Source organism: Hippocampus guttulatus, chromosome 13, assembly GCF_054856545.1.
Source record: "Hippocampus guttulatus isolate MCC_2025c chromosome 13, RoL_Hgut_1.0, whole genome shotgun sequence".
Classification (NCBI taxonomy): Eukaryota; Metazoa; Chordata; class Actinopteri; order Syngnathiformes; family Syngnathidae; genus Hippocampus; species Hippocampus guttulatus.
Genome location: NC_141273.1, coordinates 1,046,884 through 1,068,153, shown reverse-complemented (window position 1 = coordinate 1,068,153; position 21,270 = coordinate 1,046,884). Strand labels below are relative to the sequence as shown.

The 21,270-nt window shown below is 48.5% G+C and overlaps 1 protein-coding gene across 2 annotated transcripts in view; it reads right to left on the bottom strand.

Moving 5' to 3' along the window:
- slc4a11 (solute carrier family 4 member 11) overlaps positions 1-18,266 on the bottom strand; it is a 33,460-nt gene extending 15,194 nt beyond the window's left edge. The window contains exons 1-6 of one of the 2 annotated variants that reach the window (XM_086127511.1): positions 17,857-18,266; positions 10,328-10,378; positions 9,093-9,209; positions 4,980-5,023; positions 3,639-3,867; positions 2,013-2,045 (exon numbers count right to left, since the gene is read on the bottom strand). In XM_086127511.1, coding sequence (XP_085983637.1) covers positions 2,013-2,045; positions 3,639-3,867; positions 4,980-5,023; positions 9,093-9,209; positions 10,328-10,378; positions 17,857-17,893 — 511 coding nt within the window. In that variant the 5' untranslated portion in view covers positions 17,894-18,266. The remainder of the gene's footprint in view (positions 1-2,012; positions 2,046-3,638; positions 3,868-4,979; positions 5,024-9,092; positions 9,210-10,327; positions 10,379-17,856) is intronic. The other variant, XM_086127512.1, reaches the window with a different exon arrangement.
- Between the last annotated feature and the right edge of the window lie 3,004 nt (positions 18,267-21,270).

Below are 21,270 nucleotides of genomic sequence, written 5' to 3'. Positions count from 1 at the left end.
TCAAGATCGAAAGCGTAAATCAGAGACCCTTCACCCTATTTCAAAAACCTAGACTTGAACGACTCATTTGAATGGAACGGCCTTGTCTCGAAAGCCTAATCCTTCCTGGAAACTTGAGTTTGAAACCCGAACTCGGTCTTGCGCCAAACACGCGTTCTTGTGCGAGACCTTCGATCGGGCGCGCGTTCTGTTCTTTGCCGCGCGCGCCGTCTCGGCGGCTCTCGCGTTCGCGGCGGTATGTGACGGCCGTCGCCATGGCAACCGGCGCAACGAGGCGCCCGGGCGTGCGCGGGGAAAAAGACGAGCGGCAAGAAGAAAAGGAAAAAAAAAAAAGGCAGAGGGAGAACATTTTTCAATTTCACCAAAACCTCAGTCGGGAAGCACGCGAGAGGGTTTGCTCGCGGGCCCAATTTTGAAAGCCGAACCAAGGCTTCAAACCCAACCCCTCTTTTGACACCCTAATTAGAAACTGTGACCAAGGTTCCGGGACCCTAATCTGAAAGCCGAACCTTGGCGAAGTTGTTCAAATAAAGCCGCTGTTGGCCCGGTAGCGATACGACGCTAATTTCGGAGCTAATCCTTGTTGGAAACTCAAAACTCTGTCTTCAACTCTTCACTTGTCATCTAATCCTTATCAGAAATCCTGTCTTGAAATTGCACTTTTGAGAGCTTAATCTAAGCTGGAAACACAAGCCTTCTTTTGAGAGCGGGGGGGTCCAAACAGCAACTCTCGCCTCGAAGCCCCCATCGAGTAACCCTCATCCTTGTTTGAAGCCCCAACGCTGTTTTGAGACCGTGATTTGAAACCCCCAAGGCTTTCTGGAAACCCTCGCGGAAAAAAATTCCCGTGAGGATGTCCCAAATCTGCCCGATATTACAGAGGGGGGGGGGGCCTTCTAATAACCCAAACGCGGCTTCTAATATGCCTTGTATTGGCTGGAGGTTGAGGAGCGTCTTTGGAGGTGACCTCAATAATATCCCACAATCTTATGCAGCCTCAGAGATTAACTGTCTGTCTCTCTCTCTCACACACACACACACACACACACACACCGAGGAATGATTGTTTTCCCTCATGGCTCGGTGAAGGAGGTGATTAAACGAGAGACGAGGTGGCAGATGAAACACTTATCCTATATGGAGGCATAGATCACGGGCCAATCAGCACGCAGCATGCTGATGATGTCACGGCACGCCGATCGGAATGTGGAGGGGAGGGAGGAAGGGGGTGGGGGGGGGGCGCGCGGTTGAGAGCCGTGCACATCCTCCAGGACGCCAATCGTAGGATGGCAGCGAGGTCGAGTGGTGCTGACACGCTACGCTAAATTGCAGTTATATAACGCGGGCGCGCTCGGAAAAGCACGTGCGACGATAGAAATTAGAAGTAGGACACTAATGTGTCGTGCGCGCTCACAATTGGAAAATGTTTTCCTACAAAAAGAAAACAGCGATATCCGCCTTCTACGTGACTCTCCAAGAACTAGCAAACAGCTTGCAGACTAGCATACAGTACGACCAAAAAAAAAACAAAAAAAAAGATCAATAGGAGGCTAACGGGTTACGCTAACTCGCAATTATGAAGAAATTCTCCGGAATAAACTGTCCACATTGTTAGTCTCCGTAAACCAGGAAGTAGCGTGAAAAACCACATACGACACAAATGATGAGACGCTAATACGTCATGCTAACTCACGATAATGAAGCATTCTCTAATGTCTACATTTTACGTTATTCTCCAAAAAAAAAAAAACAGGAAGTAGCATTCAACCAACCATAGAAACAAACATCTGATTTACTGACTTATTTTTGTCTACACAAACGTTTTCTTTTCAACAACGACTTGAGATGAAAGGATCCTTTTTGGCTAACGGCTACGCTAGCCGCTAAACGTGAAGGGGGGCGGATCCAGGCGGGTGGAATGGCGGAGACGTGGATGGAGATGCTGATGGGGACACGGGCCAAGAAATGATGCTGGAGACATTTGGACATTTTTGCTCCCCGTGATAGCTTACCGTCATCAAAGAAAACAAAACTGTGAGACATGTCTGCGTGCAAAACAAAGGAGGAAGGAAAAAAGAGGGGGGGGGGAGACACAAGTCAAAAAAAACGTCCAAACCAACAAAACATTTGCTCTTTTGTGGGTCGTTTCGTTCCTTTTTAGTACATTTTTTTTAGACAGAATATGAGCTAAAATTGCACTCCACTAATGTTTCTGAGCAACAAACGGCCACATGGCCGAGAAAAAAAAAAAACAATTCTCCAAATTTGAATTGTGATTTGCAAAATGTGGTCAAATGACCATGCAAAAAAATCCCCAAAATTATGTTCGTATTAGGTGACCAGTAAAACTACTCTGAGCTCCCATTACGTAGGGCATACACGATTGGTGCCCCACCCACCGAGCAACAAATGACCACATGACCAAGAAAAAAAAAACATCCCAGGCCACTGCAAATTCTGCCCGGCAACAAGCAATTTTGTTGCTAATTGGCCGTATTTTCACGCGAGAAACGTCTCGAATGTGTCGTGCGATTCTCCCGGCATGCAAAACCGTGGCATGTTTGCTTGCATAACTGAAAAAGTGTTACATCACATCTGCAGAGCCGCCGCCGCTAATTAGCTCCTGGCTGGCTCGCGTCGGCCATGATTGTTGTTGTTGCCGCTGCTAAGATGTTACCTCGGGAGGGAAAAGCTGCTCGAGTTTTTGGGCCGAATTATAAAGTATCCCCCGCCGACTCGGAGCTAACGAGAGGGTTATTCCAGTGCGTCTCCCCCACAATTACAAAGTCGAGCAAAGCAAAGTCCTGCTTGAATATCTCCTCCTCATAAATGTTACAATGACCTACAATGCGTCACGTTAATACGGTAGTTCCGTAAATCTTCTTCCCCCCCGGACTCTCGAGTACATTACATTGAGTGCACTGGTGATTCTTGCGTAATAGCTCCCAGCAGATGGCGCTGTGTGGAAAAAAAGCCACCTTCTTTTCGTTGCTTTTTAGTAATTTAACAGCAACAATGAGTGAGGATCGTGCTTTACGAATTCTGCCTAGCAACAAGTGATCACGGGGCTAAGGCGGAACATCTGAGCTCTTGTTCGTTGTCGCTTTTTAGAAATTTAACAACGTATGAGATGCAACTGTGCTCCGCAAATTCTGCCTAGCAACAAGTGATTAGAAAAAAAAAAAAAAGATGTCACGACAGTGGCCAACTAAAACGTCATTTTCTATTGCCTGGAAAAAGCCTCCAATTGTTGTGCGCGTGAAGAGCACCTCCTCCCAAGAAGGAGGCGGCGGCAAGAGCTGCGGAGTGGCTGCCGGCTGCCATGTCGGAGACAGATGACACCACTCAATTATCACCTGGCCCAGGTGTCAACGGCGTGGGCGCCGGGCCGCGGCGTCGCCCGCCGCCCGCCCGGCGGTCCCACTAGACGCCGAGCGGGCCGCAACATGACAGGCGGCGGTCACCTCGGCGAACTTTCGCCGGAAGCGCCAATCATCAAATCTGCTTCTTGTCAACAAGGCGGCGTTTGAGTTGAAATCCACTTCAAAAGACCGTTAAGATGTTCCCGATCCCTCCGGGGACACACAATAGATCGCCTCAGACTGTTTCGGGTCCGAGCAGTAGTCGACCGTACTCACCGTTGACTTCCTGCGCGCCGGCGTCGGTGAAGAGCAAGCTCATGATCTCCTCAAAGTTGCACCCCGGCTCCGGGGCGTTGTCGTCCTGTCCGACGTGTCTCAGCATTCTCTTGAGGACGTCGTCCAGCGACGCCGCCGTCTCGTCCAATAGGATGCTGGCCCGAGCCAGGAAGCCGTCAAGGTCTCGGTGGGCGCGGATTTCCTCCTCGAAGTTCATCAGCTTCACGTACTGCGCCACACACACGTCGGCGTTTTCAACAACGGCTAGCATGTTAGCAATCAGTCAACAAACCGCGTGAGTATTGTTAGCTAAGCTGCATTGCTACACGGTAGCATTCTACATATCCAGACACGCACACAAATACTGTAACTATATTATAATTATTCTTTTCACCCCCCCCCCCCCGATTTTACTCAGTACTTTGCCACCCAAAACTCAAAAGACAGCCTCAGATTCTTTCAAGAGACGCTCGAGTGGACGGTCAGATGATTACGGTTCAATACAGAGCGTCGACATCCAACCGGCCCTCCCGTCGCCCGCCACCCCCAATCATCACTCCTCGTCCCGGAGTATTGATCGAGAGATTGACAAAAATCCCAAAGACGAGTGGAAGCCCCCGCTGCTCTTTGCAAAACATGAAAGGATGTCTCGATGGAAGACATAGTGACACACCGCATTGGCACACTGTGTTTGTTTGCGTGTCTGGAGACGCGGGTGGGCGACTATTTTGGGCTCTCGTCAAGTGCGCGTGTTTTTTTTTTCTTCTTTTCTTTTCTTTAAATAACGATGTCTTCGGATCAAAAGCGGCGCGTAGAACACACGGAGCCGCTGCAGTGAGGATATGCAGACAAACATCAAGAATGCTCATTTGACGACAGCGTGCGATTCGTAGAAAATATACGGTGCATGATGCCCATTCGTTAGTTCTTGGCATTAGAATGAAAATACGGCGCTGTCAGTAAATGTTACAGCGAGTGCTAACGGAAAGTCCTAATATACTGTTGTGTAAAAAAAAAGAAAAAAAAAAAGACCTCACTCAAGATGCTACGCTAATGATGCGCCGGGTCGACAGAACAAGATGGACGACACACAGAGCATACCAAGCAGAGCATCGGGGTTGGCAGGATCACTCACAAATTGCGTTCACAAACGCGCCGGCGCGTCAGGTTGTGCGACTCATTATGATTATTATTATGATTTATTCTTTTTTTTTTTTTTTTTTGCAAAATCGGATGAGGATGCCCTTCCGACGGACATGCACGTTTGCATCTTGAGCGGCATGCCGCTAACCCGCGAGCTGGTAAAAGCTCTCTTTATTAGTGAAGTCGTTTGAGGCTCACCCTCCTGGACGTGTTGAGCAGCACGCAGCCGGAGTCGTCGCTCTCTGCGCGGAAGCAGAACAGAACACAATTAGAGAGGAGGTTTAGCCATCGCACAAGTTTTTAGGCTACGTTGTCGTGTCGTAAGAAGAACAAGTTGAAAAGCAAAAGGAGGCAACTTGAGAGGTAAAGTGTATTTTCTGACCTGATATTTGAAGCGGAGCTTGAATCGGTGGACATTATTCTTACTTTATTCATGAATTCCTGTTGTCCACAGACTAAGGGTAGCAATCGAAACGATCATCCATCCATTGTGTGATTTGAAATGCGCGACTAAAATGATAATAATTGGTTGAAATCAAGGACAAGCAATTACAATTTTTTTTCGCCTTTATGAGGCAAAGTTCCGTGTGCCTCACCTGCCATTGGATGTGTGGTTTTATGTGATCAGTAAAAGTAAATGGGTAACATCTGAACGTGAATTAGGTCAATTCAGTGATTCAGATGATGCAATCAATCATAGGCATGTTTGAATTCAAAGAAAATCCAAATCAAGGCCAGAGAAGTAAAATGAATGGAAAGTTGTTGTTTAAAAAAAAAAAAACTCATTTACTGGTCGATTGAAACAATAGGCCAGTAATATTTTTGAAAAAGGGGGGGGGGGGGTGTTGAAGCAAAATTCATTTCTAAAATCAGGACAGGCAGTCGCAAATGAATAATTTAAACCAAAGAATATTTGAGTTTCTTGGAAAATATTTTTTAAATGTATGGAAAAGGTTTTTTGAATGTGTGGAATAATTCAAACATTTGAGAAAAATGCTTTGGACATTTTCTCCTAACTGGATATGAAAAAACATCGATACACAAATGAAGAGGTTTCAAAAAATGAAATTCTTCGAAACAATATTTTGATAATGTACGAAAATATTTAGAAATGTTTTTTTTTAAACTCCGATACTTATTCCTCTTTCTTTTCTCACCTCTGTACCTGTGTCACATCATACCCTGGGATTGTCTACAATTTCCAAAGGCAAATGAGAAATTAGGCAAAAAAGAGAAGCGGCTGGGGCAGACGGGTCAAGACTCGCCCGTCAAGAACGCGTTGCTCAGTAAGCAGGCCCAACCAAATGAGAGCAATTCAAGCAATTCAGGCGGCGAAGTGAAAGTGAAGGCAAGCACGAGATCTTTCCCTCCGAAAAAGCAAAGACGAACAAGAAGAAGGCGAGGAAGGATCGTTGAGAAGCGAGTCTGCTTCTGCGATAACGCTATTAATCTGCACACGATTCCGAGCTCTGTGGCGAGAGAAGAAGACCCCCCCCCCCCCCCAAAAAAAATGCGGCTAAACCTTTTATGCCGGCCGCCGTTATGTAACGCGCGGGAACAATATGATTAGCTTCGGCGCGGGCTTTCCTCCGTGGCCTGTCGGGGGAATCAATGGGAGCTTAAGGAAGACGTCGTTCGTCTCTGCTGCGTGACTGGGATCTTTGGGGGAGGGGGGGGGGGCTGCACGTGGCCTGGCTGGCCGACGCCGCGCTCTAATTGCCGTCGGGCGGGCGGGCGTGCTAAGAAGATCATTTTTGCATCCATAAAAGAAGAAGATTAGCGACACGCCTCGACTGATGTGAAGTCATGCTCCTTTTTAACAATCGCGCTCGTCAAAGGAGGAACCTAACTATTGACGTCCCACATTGCGAATCACTCCGACCGAGTCGTTCCAAGTACTGACGACAAACATAAGATCAATCCAACGTTATCTATGAAAGGCATGTTTGCCATTGCGCTACCCTGAAATGAAATAATAGCCAGCTAGCTAGCTAGCTACTGAGTCAAGAGCATCTTCCAATTCTATCTGAGAATTAGCAAGTGGCATAAAACGCTTCCGCTTACCTCCATGTAGCCAACGACTCGAACCAAATATTGACAAAACACGAAATCTATGTCAGAAGTATGAAAAAGGCTCGGTTCATCCTAACTCTTTCTGTCGAGCCGTCTCGTGAGCGTGCACAAACACGCTTGACATGGAGATGAAAAGCGTTCACATCATATTCCGGCGGACATTTTGAATGACATGAAGTCGACTTTGTCCCCTGCGCAAGGAAAAGTCTGAGATTTATTCCCGCGCCGACCTTTTCGATAAACAATAAATCTGCACTCCACGGCGCAGGACAAAGTGACGGCTCAATCATATTTGACCAAAAAAAAAAAAGATGAGTCAATAATATTTGACAGCGATGAGGTCGAACGTCCTCGCGTCCCGTCTTTGATTTGCCGCCATCAATCTCGGACATGTGACGTAGCGTTAGCTCGCTTGCAGTTAAGCGGACAAAACGCGCGCCGGTGCCGAAAAGGTTGACTTTGGCAGGAGGAAAAAAAAAAAAAAAAAAAAACGAGGAGACAACGGCAGCGGAAAGTTAACAAAAAATCCGCAGGGGGGGGTCACAGTCATCATGGGTTCGGGTAGGCAGCCATTACAAAACACCAGAGGTCACATGACTCATCTCAAATCATCGAAATCAATGAAAATGCCAGTCATGCGTTTCAGCCCTCCAAATGACCCCGCCCACAAATATTTTTCTTTTTTCATGTGCAAACCTCTTTGAAATGCCAGAAACAGAAATGAACGCATCATGTAATTTTGTACGCCAAACTCGGATTCCCCAAACACTTGACGATCATGTCGAAGACATCGGACAGGATTGGCCTTGAAAATAAACGTCTCACAGCTTTGATTTTGATTTCGTTTTCAGCATCTATCGGTGTTCAGTGCCAGTTTGTCTAATTTTATCTGACAGCGTGTCGTCACTTTTGAAGCTCGTGGGCATCTGTCGTTCTCCTGGTGCACCTGGGACCGTTGCCGTGGCAATGGCCGACCCCCCCCGGGAGGGACGGGAGGTGGTGGGGGTGCCACCCGGGTCCAAATGGTGTGCACCTGCCGCCTTGTCGTCGCGGAAACGGTGCAGTCACACCACCGGAAGTATGTCGAAAGTTGAGTTTTTCGGGGGTTTTTGGTGGTGGTGGTGGAGGGGCGGGGTGTAGGGGGGGGGGGGTTCTCAGAACAGATGACACAGTGTCTTGTTTAGCGTTAGCATTTAACATCACTAACATTGCCTGCTAATAGCGTCGGTGCAGTGTCTGTTTGCGTGCGTGTCTGGTTTTTATTTTGTGACAGTTGCAGTTTATTTGCGAACAAACACACACTTTATTCAGATGACGACCCACATACACACACCGGAGGCACGCGTCATTGTTCGATATCACAACGTGGTAAAAATAGCCCCGCTAATTTTACTAGCATAAATCAGAAGATGACACCAAGGAGTCGGAACAACTTAAAAGCCTTTCGCCTCGGCCAAATGCTCCCAATTTGGCTCCGACGCATCAGGATTAGACAACAAAAGCGCCTCCTTGGATCACACCGAGCGCGAGCATCTCTAAGTACGTTAGCATCTCCGAGGGTGTTAATATCTCTCGTGGTGTTACTATTGCCAGGTGTGTCAGCATTCTAAAATGTGTTCCTGTCTCGAGACGAGTTGGCCTATCTGAGCGCGGTCGCATCTTTGAGTGAGTGCGTCTCTCGAAAGGTGCGCCGGCAAGTCAGTTAACGTCTTTGCGGGTGTACAAGCGAGTTAGCGTCACTGAGCGTGTCCACATCTTTGAGCGTGTTTGCATCTCGAAGCGAGTGAAACGTTGGCGAACGCGTTTGCATCTTTCAATGAATTTGCATCTTTAAAAATGTTTGTATCGCTCGACAAATTAGCAAATTTAAGCGTGCCGCCATCCCTTGTGGTGTTAGCGTCTTTAAATGCGTTCGCCTCAATACTTGACATGAGCTAGCGTCATTGAATGTGCTAGTCCCTTAAGTGTCTCAGCATCGCTTAACGAGTCAAGAGTCTTTGTGTGGGTGAGCAATCTATGTGTTAGCGTCATCGTATGTGTTAGCCTACTTTTGCCGCATTAGCATATTGAACGGCCATCTTCTCCCGTGCGCCTGAGTCCGACTGGGTGTACGACCGCTCCGCGGTCCGGCCAAATCTGTTGTTAACATACACTCATGCCAAGTGGGGCTAGTATGTATAGTTCTAGTATAGTGAGCACGAGTTCTGTTGTAAGCATCTTGAAGGGGCTAACGCTGACCTGATCCAGGGGTGACCTGGTTGTCGTAAAGATGGACGTCATCCGCAGAGGTGATGGGCGAGTCCTGGACCTCTTCTGGGCCCTCCTGCTCCCCATCCGGGTCCCCCTCCCTCTGCTCTGAGGACACCAAGAAACACCATTAGCATTTTAGCCGAGCCTTTGCCAAGCTAACGAGACTCATTTTGGGCTCGTATCGGGTGTACCTTGCTCTTGCTTTTCAGTGACTGTCAGAGCAACAAGGGAGCTAACGGCACAAAAACGATGATGACCTAATCAGGATGCGCGCGCGCCGCAAGTCCGGATAGGGCAACTTTTGTTGGCGATGTGATGTAGGATACCCGCGGTAAACATCACAAGCTGAATGAGTTAGCCACCGGTTACTAATTATCCCGAGCAAAGGCCTTGCCCATATTCCCCCAATTCCTGACCATTTAGTCAACATGGCAAGACATAAGAAGTTACGTTTCACCAAATGTTCACAATAATTTACCAGCTACGAAATGAGCAGCGCAAATGCAATTATGTCCTTGGTCCAGTCTGGGTTTGTGCTTGGAGCCGCAGGCTCCTCTGGTGTTTCTGTCCCATTGGAATTGAGAAAAAAAAATCACTCCCTTTCCACGACACACAACGGCTCAGCATGGTGTTGTTTGAAACTATTCCAAAGCTATAAAACTTAAAATAAATCACTAATCTTTATTTCTACACCTGTGTCTCCCTTGTTTTCTGTACCAGTGATGCGCGGGCAGTTCTTGATGAGGCAGATAAGACATGCCCCTTTTTGAGCCGTGTGCCCGCGAGCTAGTAGGGGCAAAGGTGCCAGCGAGAAAACCAAAAGAACGAGGAGGCATGAGGCTGCATAACGTTACTCACAATGCTGAGCGATTACAAGCGATGCGTGAACTTCACAGGCAAAAATATTTTTCTCTTTATTTTTTCCCCCTTCGATGTTCGGCAGTGATCGCACAATATATTGGCATTGAAGAAAAAAACATGAACCTCATGAAAATTGGTTGAATATTTCGCAAGTTGTGACTTAATTTCAATGTCCGCGCATTGGCTGCGATAGGAACGTCGCCCCTACCAACATGTCCGACGCAAAGACGTGTCAGTTGTCCAGGCTGACTCGCGTTTTTCTCTTCCTATCTGTGGCTATCAGTTCTCATTTCTATTTGTCGTAACGTTTGCTGTGTGTATGCTACGTTGGCTTAGCGTCAAAAGTTCTGGTCCAAACTCACCCATTTCCTGAAAGAAGTATCCATTCTTGGACATGCCACAGGGAGGTACCTCTGCCAGGAAGAAAGAAAGAACAGCAACAGTCATGTGACCTAAAGGGTGGTGTGCTACGTTGCAATGATATGCTATAACGGCAATCCAAAATCAATATGAAACGAGAATTACCAGAGAGCAATTGGGCCATACTTGTGCGAATCCAAAAAGGTAATGACCATTAGCTCGACTGGCTAAAGGACAGCAGCTAGGCCTCACGTATAACACGTCTTTTACAGAGCAAACAAATACACGGGATGTCACGGCTACTCTTAGCAATGCTAACAACAGACAAACGAGGATCACAGATTGTTCTGGTAGTGCTAACGATGTTAGCAAAACAATACAGAAGTCTACGAGGCGACCTTCTGCCTTCAATGGGGTGACCTGTTAGCAAAAACAATGCTAACGACACATGATGACCAGCTAAAAATGCTAACAAAACGAGATAGGTCTGCGAGGTCACCTGCCTGTGCTGACAATGCTAACAAAACATAACCATGAATTAGCCACACGTCGATATTTTACAGCTAATAGGGAGCAGCGTGGCTAACGCTACATGCGATTGAACAGTCACCGCTGACTTCAAGTTACCGGTACTTTGCTAAATTGAATTGAATACAACTTTATTGTCAAGGTAGCACAGCTGTATGATTCGCCTTAATCTGACCGTGCAAACATTCATTACAACATTTTTAGCCACCGACACGAATATTTCATCATCATAAATTCACACGAAAGCTGATGACTTTTTTTTTTTTTCCCCCTCGCCATGCGATGACCTGTCACTCATCTGGAAGAAACTGACCCGCTCGCCAAGCTTCCAGTACATCGGCGCGGCCGCTAACGTCGCTTGAAATGTCATCGACCTGGAAGGTGACATTTTCTAAATGCCGGTTGGGGGGAAAAAAATGAAACCGGTAGTTTTCCCCTTAACCTCGATGAAGGGTGGCTGCTGTCGCACTGTACGATGCTGTTGATGATGATGATGAGATTCACTCAAGCTAAATGACCCTCTCTGGATGTACACAACACTGCGAGGCAACCTCATGACAGCGTCTGCAGGAAACGACTCAAGTGGAGGCCCACAACAACGCGAAGCAACCAGCTGCTAATTTCAACTCCACAAAGCGTTGCGGAGTGACCGCGTCGGCCCAAAACTTTTAACAGGAACACCGACAACATTGTGGAACAGAAAAGTGGACGCGCATTCGCAATGTCGCGGACCGCGGCTGCGTGAAATGTAACGCGGCGTAAAATTAGAACACCCCCTTTGCCACACAAATAAATCTTCAACCACCGAGTTGGATGGCAACATCCAACTTAGCCCGGAGGAGTTTACATCAGTCGCTTGGAGACTGAACAAACATCAAAAAGACGTTGTCAACTTAAAACAGGTTTTGACCACAAATCCTCGGCTTTAGGAGGGACAACTATTTAGAGGCTTATTAAGCTGTCTACGAGGGCTGGGGGGCGGGAGCACTTTGTGGGCTGATTTTGCCCGCGGGGAACTTTTGAAGAGAGAGACTCGCCCCTGTCCGGAGGGCACTTGCATTCTTGCGCATTTAAGCCGGGGTGCCGCAATTGTGCCTCGGGCAATGTGAGAGCACTAACATGCTAACGACACGCGCTAGCGGCACATGTAGGAAAATGTGCGGACACGTTGAGTCAGGTGTTAAGGCGTTGAAAGAAAGAGCGCAGGGCTCACGCTGCGCGGATGGTACACTGGTTTCAATGCATGTGCACTCCGGAGACAAAACATTCGGTACGCTGACTTCAGGACAAACTTCCATCGTGTAAAACGCTAATCGCAGATCTGGTTCAATTCAAGTGTTTTGGCAGAAATGTCAATGGCCCTCCACCCATTGCACAGTTCACAACGATTTTGTTTTGCCTTCCGTTTCTTTTAGGCGTAATTCCAACATCGGCCACTACATGGTGCCCCGCTAGTTTGACACTGTAAATTTGACTCGAGAAGAAGATTGCAAACTGGTAGAAGAGCGCTTCAAATCAGCCTCCATTTTGGGCGACTGGTTAGCACGTCCGCCTCGTAGTTTCGAGGTGCGGGGTTCGATTCCGGGCGCCAGCCTTCCCGTGTGGAGTTTGCATGTTCTTCCCGTGCCCGCGCGGGTTTTCTCCGGGTACTCCGATTTCCTCCCGCATTCCAAAAACATGCGTGGCAGGTTAATGGAACACTCGAAATTGTCCTGCGGTGTGACCGTGAGTGTGAATCTTTGTTTGTCTGTGTGTGTGCCTCGCTATTGGCTGGCGACCAGTTACCCCGCCTACTGCCCGAAGTCAGCCGAGATAGGCTCCGGCACAGTCGCCACCCTCCTGAGGATCGAGCGGCGCATATAAAGGATGGATTATTGCTGGAGGTTCATTTTATAATGTACGCGTTGTTTGAAATCTATTCTGAGGATGAGTTTGTTAATTTGGAAAAAATGGGATTGGTAAACTGTGCAATGGAGGCGTTACGGCTGCATTGTTAGATCCAATATAGAGTGCATTCCGAAAGTCTTCGGAGTACTTTTTCCCCGAAGTGAAAAACAAAAATTCGGCCCCGCAAATTGTTGCCATGACAATTCTACCCGTACTCCGCACCCGCATAGTACTCTATGTTACTGCTTTATCCACGCTTGTAAAACCAGATACGGCTGTAGCATTAAATCGCTAATGCAAACAAACGACAACCAGAAGAAAAAGACGACTGCGCGGTTGCCAAGGCAGCGGCCGGGAGACCTCGCTCGCCAGTTTCGCATGCGGATGATTTTTGAGGTCTACATTTTCCCTCCTGTTGTCTTGACCAGCTTAGCGCGGCTGCCTACTGTTTTGCTTGACAACGACAAGAGGGGAGCCGAGAGCCGCGCAAAGATTTTAGCGCCGGGGTGAACGCCGCATTATTTCATCAATGTTTCCATCCCAACAACCTTGGAGTGCCGCGTTTCAGCGGGAGGGGAAAAAAAAAAGGGGGGGGGGGATCTTTTTGTGATCGAATGATGCAGCCTTGCAGCTAAAGAGTGTTTTGGAATGATTGTAGCGGCTAAAAAACATGACGGGCCTGCACGCAAGAGCAACAGGGGGCACTGTGGCCAGCCAGGAAGGAGTTGAAAAGCCCCGCAAACAAAATATCAGCCATAAAAAAAAAAAAAAAACACAATCACCTTTTTGTTATGTTATTCACAACAAAAGTTAAAACTGACTGTTATTGTTATTGCATTTTACCATTATCGGTGATAAACGACATTTTGCACTTGTATGACATTTACATCGAGAAGGTTAAAAATAAAAAAATAAAAAGACTCCTAAAGCTCAAGAATGCCATCATAAAACTCTGCTCGAAATCTGTCATAAAAACGGAGAGTGGGTGTCCTATTGTTATTCCATCCTGGATGACATTACATTTAACTCATTCAGTACCAGCCAATTCTAGACCAAGTCTGAAAAGACGTTTAAAAACGTCATTGGGAGTGTGAGTGAAACACTGGTTAACTTCCACTCGTATTACTTTGATCATTGAACTTTGCATGATACCTTTCTCCGCGCGACCCTCGTGAGGATAAGCGGATCAGAAATACGAGCGGATGACACCTTTCTTATTTAAGTTTTTTTTTTTTAGGTGTCTCTTTGTCATTACATTTTACCGTGAACAGTGAACATGTTTTTCACACGTGTGTGCGTGTGACAATTAACTCATTCAGTACCAGCCAATTCTGGACCAAGTCTGAAAAGACGTTTAAAAACGTCTTTGGGAGTGAATGAGTTAAGAATGTTAAAAATGAGATGCATGAAGCGCCACCGTGACGCCAGGTAACTTTGCACTGCACGTTTGTCCTTAATGTTGAAACCGAGTGCCCGATTGTTATTACATTTGACCTGAAACCGTGGTTAACATCGAAATACATTTGAGAATTTCCTTTTTTTTTTTTTAAATGACCGTTCAAGACAAGTGTGACTTAGTTCACTTGTTCTAGACTTTAATCAACAAAGTTGTGACGGGGTGTCCTATTGTTATTACATTTGACCCGAAATGGTGGTTCGATTTTTTTTTTCTTTAAAGCATTAAGCAGGAGTGTGACAGAGTTAACTTTATCAACAAAAGTGTGACTGAGTGTCCTCTTGTTATGACATTTGCGAGTCCACGCCGTCGTCATTTCGTGTGTTGAGTGGAGGTCACAAGACGCGACACAACCAACAACCAATGGGAGGAGGTACAGGTTATTCAGGTTCCAGTACCTTATTAAAATTTCGAAAGGAAAATATCCTTGAAATCCTTCCACAGCAAACCTGCTTGAAAAAAAATATGTTGGCATGCAAAGGTGAAAAGCACACGTATTTTCAACTTGGATTTTGGGGGGGGGGGTTAAGCGTACGTCCCGATCGGCAGATGGCCGTTGCACTGAGGCAATGCGAAGCTTAAAATGGCTCTTTCTCTACTTCCACGTCATGCAGGCTCACATCTCTGAGTTGTTGTTTTTTTTGTTTTTTATTTTTTTTTGGGGGGGGGGGGGGGTTTGGGGGTCTTTGAAAGTTACATCCTGTACGCTACGCGCGCGACTTTTCACGCAGTGTGCACTGCACATGACAACATGCGGCCCTTGTTTTTTTTTTTTTTCCCCCTCACGGGGAGGAAGGCGGCGCGGCATAAATGAAAAGCGGCAAGCGAGGTAGCGGGGAGGGTTTTGTGCTCGGTGGTGGTGGACAGAAAGAGAGGGGGTGGGGGGGGCAAGAAGACACTGTTGGCGCCTGGATTTAATTGAGCCGAGGCAAGAAGAGAATGTGTGAGCAATTAGCAGGAATTCCCTCGGCTTGAGCTCGCTGGCGCGCGGCCGTAGCGCCCTTGTGTTGTTGTGTCACATTCAACCTTTATTAGCTTTACAGGCAAACATTTTTTTGATATCCTTGACTGTCATACGAGTGCAAAAAATGAGTTTAGCGCCGTTCAGTGTAAAATACAAGAATGATAAGACGCCCCGGGGCTTAACAATCATGACAACGGCAGAGTGCAAAGTTGAACTTCATGAGACTCCCCCCCCCCCCGCATCTCATTATCGTCAACATTTTTCACTGTCATACAAGTGTAAAAATAAGCGAATCACTGTTCAGAGTCAAATGTCATAACAATAAGACACCGAGTCTTAACTATAATGACAAAGGGCAAAGTTGAGCAACTGTACACACCATTTTGGCAAGCTGCACAAATTCAACGCAACTTCCGATCGTCGTCGTTTGCCGCAAAACATCGTGTACTTGTCGGTCACAAAAACAAGAAAGGATGGGGAAAATTCACAATTGCGTATTTTTTTTAAAAAAGTGTGCGTGCGCGCACGTTTTTGTTCCCCTCCCGATGATGCAATTTCACACGCGTGTGACTGCGTGTAGAATTATCCGACCGGCCGTTTGCGCGCGCGGATGACGACCGCGTGCGGGCGTGCGCACGTGCCGCTCTGTCGTCTCTCCATATTTTTCCGCGTACATTTGCATGCGCGTGCCCGTGCGCTGTATAATCATTTGGATGCGCGTGCGCCCGCGCGCACAGATGGCTGCTCGCAGGCCGCAGTGTGTGAGATGCGCTGCCAGCGGTGAATACTGATCAGGGATCAGTGTCACGTTGACACGCACGCACACACGCACCCCCTAATTTATTATACCGCGCGCACGCACGCATGTCCGGACACACACACAAATATACTCGCAAAAATAAAGAACCGGGACATGAAAGCGCGTCACACTCACGCGACAGGTGACAACGTGACACTGTGTCATGACTCATCAGCAGGGGGCGCCGTCACATTTTTATTGACAGAGGCAACGAGACGTCTTTGTCCAAATGAAGCCGATCCGTGTCACGCGCGAGTTGTGTTCCTCGCGGTGACCTTGACCGAGCGTCGACAACATTGATCCCGCGCAAAGGATGTGCGTTTGACTTTTTCTTGAGATTTTTGTTTGGGAGGGGGGGGCATTTTAGGGGGGGGGGGTCGAGTATTCTGCCGATCACGCCCTCAATTTATCGAGCAGTCGGATTCGCATCATGAACCAAACCGTACGGCGCGTGTGATATCCGTGACTTTTGAGCGTCTGCGGCTTTAAAAGACGGAGCCTGGCCCGGTGAGTGACGTGGGTGTCGTCGAATGAGCCGCCTTACGAACGCCCGCGTGTTGCGCCACTTGCTGTTTGAATGACAGCTTTAAGTCACATCCAAAAATGCCATAAATCACGGAGAGAAGAAACAAAAAAAAACAAACAACAGCTGCGAAAGTGTAGTTGCACAAGTGTGCACACCCTGGGGGTGTGACGGCGTTCGGATTGAAACAAGCACATTCAGAGTCTGCACAAAACATGAACTCCAAATAATGTCCGGATGTTGCGGTAAGCTTTCTCTGACATCATAATCTCATGTCTCCAAAAGACATTTTTTTCCCAGTCAAGGTCTGCTTTTTTTTCCATCTTTTTTCATAGATCACAAAATGTTTCCATTCTTCGTCAAAACGGTTTGTTTTTTTATTTTTTTTCATATCGTCACCGTGATCAACTACGGCCGTGCGTCGTCGCCGATGAGGCGAGATGAGAAACGGTTCTGCATTCCGCCTAATGAGGCGTCCGTCCACACCGGCCGCCCTCAAGGGGACTCGAGGTCAAAAGACCACCTGCGGCCCTTTGCTAGCGCTCAACGCCAGCGAGACCGTCAAGAGACGCGGCGGCTCGCCTTCGTCATCCGCAACCGATATGCAAATGAGCCACAACGCACACCTGCGTTATCCTGCAGGGGACACGCTGTTGCGCACACTCATCATCATGTCTCTCTCTCTGCGCGCGCACCCGCACGCACGCATGTACGCTAGTACGATCCCTTCCCAGACAAAACTGAAGTGGGGAGGCACGCGCATCGCACCTCAAAATTCACTCTCGGAGGACACACACACACACACACACACACACACACTGACACGGGACCCCTCAACACACGCATGCTCACTGACCAAAATGCATATTGATCGACTCAAAACAGACGCACGCACAATCTCACGCACACACACACACACACAGCACCTCTAAATACAGACTGGCCCACAGAACTCCTCAACACACACACACACCCGCACGCGCAACCAAAGTGCATGATTGCCTTTTCTCCGCATTCCAGCTGCTCCAGCCGGCCAGGTACGACGTTTGTCAGCCTCTTGACATAAACAAGACGAAAAAGGGAGAGAGAGGGGGATTTTTTTTTTTGCCTGTGTGTGTGGGGGGGGCTCTTCCTGGAGGACCTCCTCCAAGCAGAAAAAGTCAAATATGAGTCAGTTGCAAACGGAGCGAAAACAACAAACATCTGGTGTGGAAATTGATTAAAAAGGGTGGGGGGGGGGGGGTGAAAAAAGGGGGGGCCCATAAGAATGAAGGCGCGCGGGGGGGTGGGGGGGGTCTCCCTGTTTTCACCAGGAAGGGAACCCCAAGGTTCTCCCCCGACGAAGGAGGCGGCGGAGGCGCTGCATTCACTTACCCAACGGCACGAAATGAAGAACTTTGTTGGTCTCCATGTCTGCGCGCGTGGCGGCGGCGGCGGCGGCCGTGGCGTGGAATACGCACGCGCACGCACGCGCGTGTACACACACACACACACACACTTCCTCTTTCCGACGGAGCGTCCGACCGCCTCCCTCCCTCCGTCCGTCCGTTCCCCCCCCCCCCAGGCCCACAGTCAACCCATCATGGTGGCGTTCCCCTCCGCGCGCGACATCACCTTCCCGCTCGCTGAGCTCCGACTGACGCGCGCGCACGCGCGCGCGCACGCAGTGACTCAGCCCAGACACACGCCGCCGCCGCCGCCGCGGCGCTGGCGGGGTCCTAGCGCCTCCCGCTCGCCGATCCTCGCCTCGCGCGGAAACCGAGTCGGACTCGGACGAGTCATTTCGAGTCGTTGTGACAGCGAGAAAATGTCCAGGGCTGCAATGAAGGGGGGGGGGGGGGGGGTTCTTCATTGATTACTTTTCCGAGTCATTCAACGAAAAAAACTTTCTTCCATTTCCATCGATTATAATTCGGTGGCCGATTTGCTCCGTCAGAAACTGTCGTAGATCAAAAGAGTCACTGAATCAGATCGCTTTTTTTTGTTGTTTTTGTTTCTTTATAATTTTAGTTTTACAAGAATAGCATCTTATTTTCAAGGATGACGCATTCATTATTTACTAGTGTCAGATTGTGTGGCAGTGAAATATTTCATCATTTTAGAAAATAAAGCTGAGTTTATGTTGATGGTCAATGTTGATCTTTTTTTTGTGCTTCAATGTGCAATTCCAATTTTTTCTAAAATAATATTTCAGAAATATTTTTCGGGTTTCGTAATACTGAGGTTTTTTTCCAACCGGGCACAACATTTGACTGTTTGACTCTCTGACAGAGAAAAAAAAAAAATCTGCCTTTTTTTTTTTGCCGATTTGAAACTAATATCGGCTGATTAAAACGTCCGGATGATTAATCGGCCGGGCCATAAAATTTGTCACTGTGTTTCGACATGACCGCAGATCAGACACGTTCCGGTTGCTATCTTCCCAACAAACGGCGCTCCACGTCTGCAAATTCCGGAGCATTTTGCGCACGCGGCCGTGAAGCGGCGGCAGCCGAGCGAGCGTCGGTTGCCTCCCGCGTGAGGCCGCTCGCTTGCCAAAGGTCGCTCATTTGCATTCGTCTGCATATCCAAAACGGCCGCCGGCCCCGTTTTGCATTTTGGACGGTTTGGCGCCGGCGGGGGCCCCCCCGTGCGGCAGCGCGTTAGGGTTAGCCGCTTGCATGTCGGAACGTGTTAGCTGCACGCGCTACCTGCGCGCGCGTTGGGGCGATTTGAAGAAACAAACGAGAAGAATCGCTCCGATTGAGGAGCGTCGGCAGTATACTGGAGTGTCGACACGCGTGCTTGTGGTTTGTGGTTTTCTTGAGCCGTCGCAGGCCACGTCAACAAACTCGGCGATGTCATCTTGCGCTTGGGCGCCGCATTAGCGATCGCTACCCGGCTAAAAAAAACGCGTCCGTCGGCCGCTAAAAGAAGCGCTGAAAAAGTGTCGGTCCCGAGTGGACGCCGCAAAGGCCCCCCGATGGGCACATTTGCCCCGGCGACTGATCCCGCGGAAACGTTAGCATGGCGGCTAACACGACTCGGCAAAACTACTTGGGAATATTTTGAGATTTGTCGACTAAATTACAGATGGCAAGGCAGCGCCAAGAAGGCGGCGGGCGACACGCTCTCTCATTAAGCGCATCGGCTGGCAGGCCCGGAGGGCAAATGAAAGCCTTGTGGGTCGGCGTAGTCGGCGTTGGGTGGGCGACGCCGTCTGCCAGGACCTGCTGCGGTTAAGTGAGGACCCTCAGCGTCTACTTAGTGTCAGTCAACGAGCGGGAACGCTCCTGCGGATGATTTCTAAGCTTTGAAGGAGGTCGCACGTCGCGCGCTAGACAATGGAAGTCAAGGCCAGTCAAATTTGATGATGGGGTGGCAGCTGGAGAGTCGGCCTCATTCTGACGTCCGCTCAATCATGAAATGTCTTTTTTTTTCGTCACCGGATTGTATTTTAGCCTGAGTCCAATTTCGGTCAACAAAAACGAAAGAAATTGTAGTTGACGAAATGAAATTGCTTCCTCAAGAGTCATTCATGCCTTGATCACATCTCGGCCGGATTGACCGTCACGCACCGACTGACTTGACTTTGGAGTCAGCCGATCCTCCACCGAGCATCTCCAGTTGGTCCAAAATGCCGCTGCTCGCCTCTTGACTGCTACTCGGAAAAGAGGGAGCCCATAACTCTTCCTCTCGGATCCCTAAATTACTGTAACGCACTTGACTTTGGAGTCAGCCGATCCTCCACCGAGCGTCTCCAGTTGGTCCAAAATGCCGCTGCTCGCCTTCTAACTGGAGCTGGTAGAGGATTTCTTTTTTTTTTTGCGGCCCATGTTGACAGCGGTGGTCATTTTCTCAGTGGTTTTTAAAGCGTTAGACAACCCGGGGGGGGGGGGGGGGGTTGATTAAGTTCGGAACAGCCGCACTGGTGAGGAATAAAAATTCAAAGGGGAAAAAATAAATTCTCCTGAAAGCAGGACATCAAAGCAGCCAAATCACATCGGATATGTAACGCATCAACATGTTTGTTACGACACACTGTTGTGGAGGGGAGGGGGGTTGGGGGGGGGGGGGGGGATATGTCATCAAATGAGCCAAGACGCCACATGGAGTCACGTGTGCATCTTTTTCCATCCGCTGACATCAACGTCACATGAGGGCCAATGCGCTCCACAAGTTGAGCCTTCAAATGCACTTTTATCACGCCGAAACACATCGACGGCAGCGCGCTCGTCGCCGCCGCCGCTCGCCGCCTTCATATCCTGTGCCGGCCCGTGCTGATAACACTTCGGTCGGGAGGAGCCGCCGGCGGCGACCGCTCGGCGGCGGGGTGCGCGCGGGAACGCCGGAGGCTCGCGGCGAGTGCGTTAGCCGCCGTGATGAATCACCGAGGCCGCTCGAAAGCAATAAGGTGCGCGGCGAGACCTTTGGATACACGCCTCCGGAGATGCCGCGTGACCCCGATTAAGACCACAACAAACAGGACTCCCTCACACACGCGCACAAAAGCAAAAGGGACTACTAGCGCACCGAAAACGCACACCAAAAAAAAAATGCTAATGAGATGCACAACAGTGAAACAAACACCAAAAAAAATAAATGCTCATGCCCATATAAGGAAGACATTTTCAACATCCTGACATAGTTGGCACACCCCCTACCAAAAAAATGAATATATACAGGTATATAATAAAAAAAAAAATAATAATAAAATATAAATATAATAATAATAATAAATAATAATAAAACTGCATATCCTCACATTCAGACAGAGTTGACGCACCGCTTCGAAATCCTGTGAGGGGT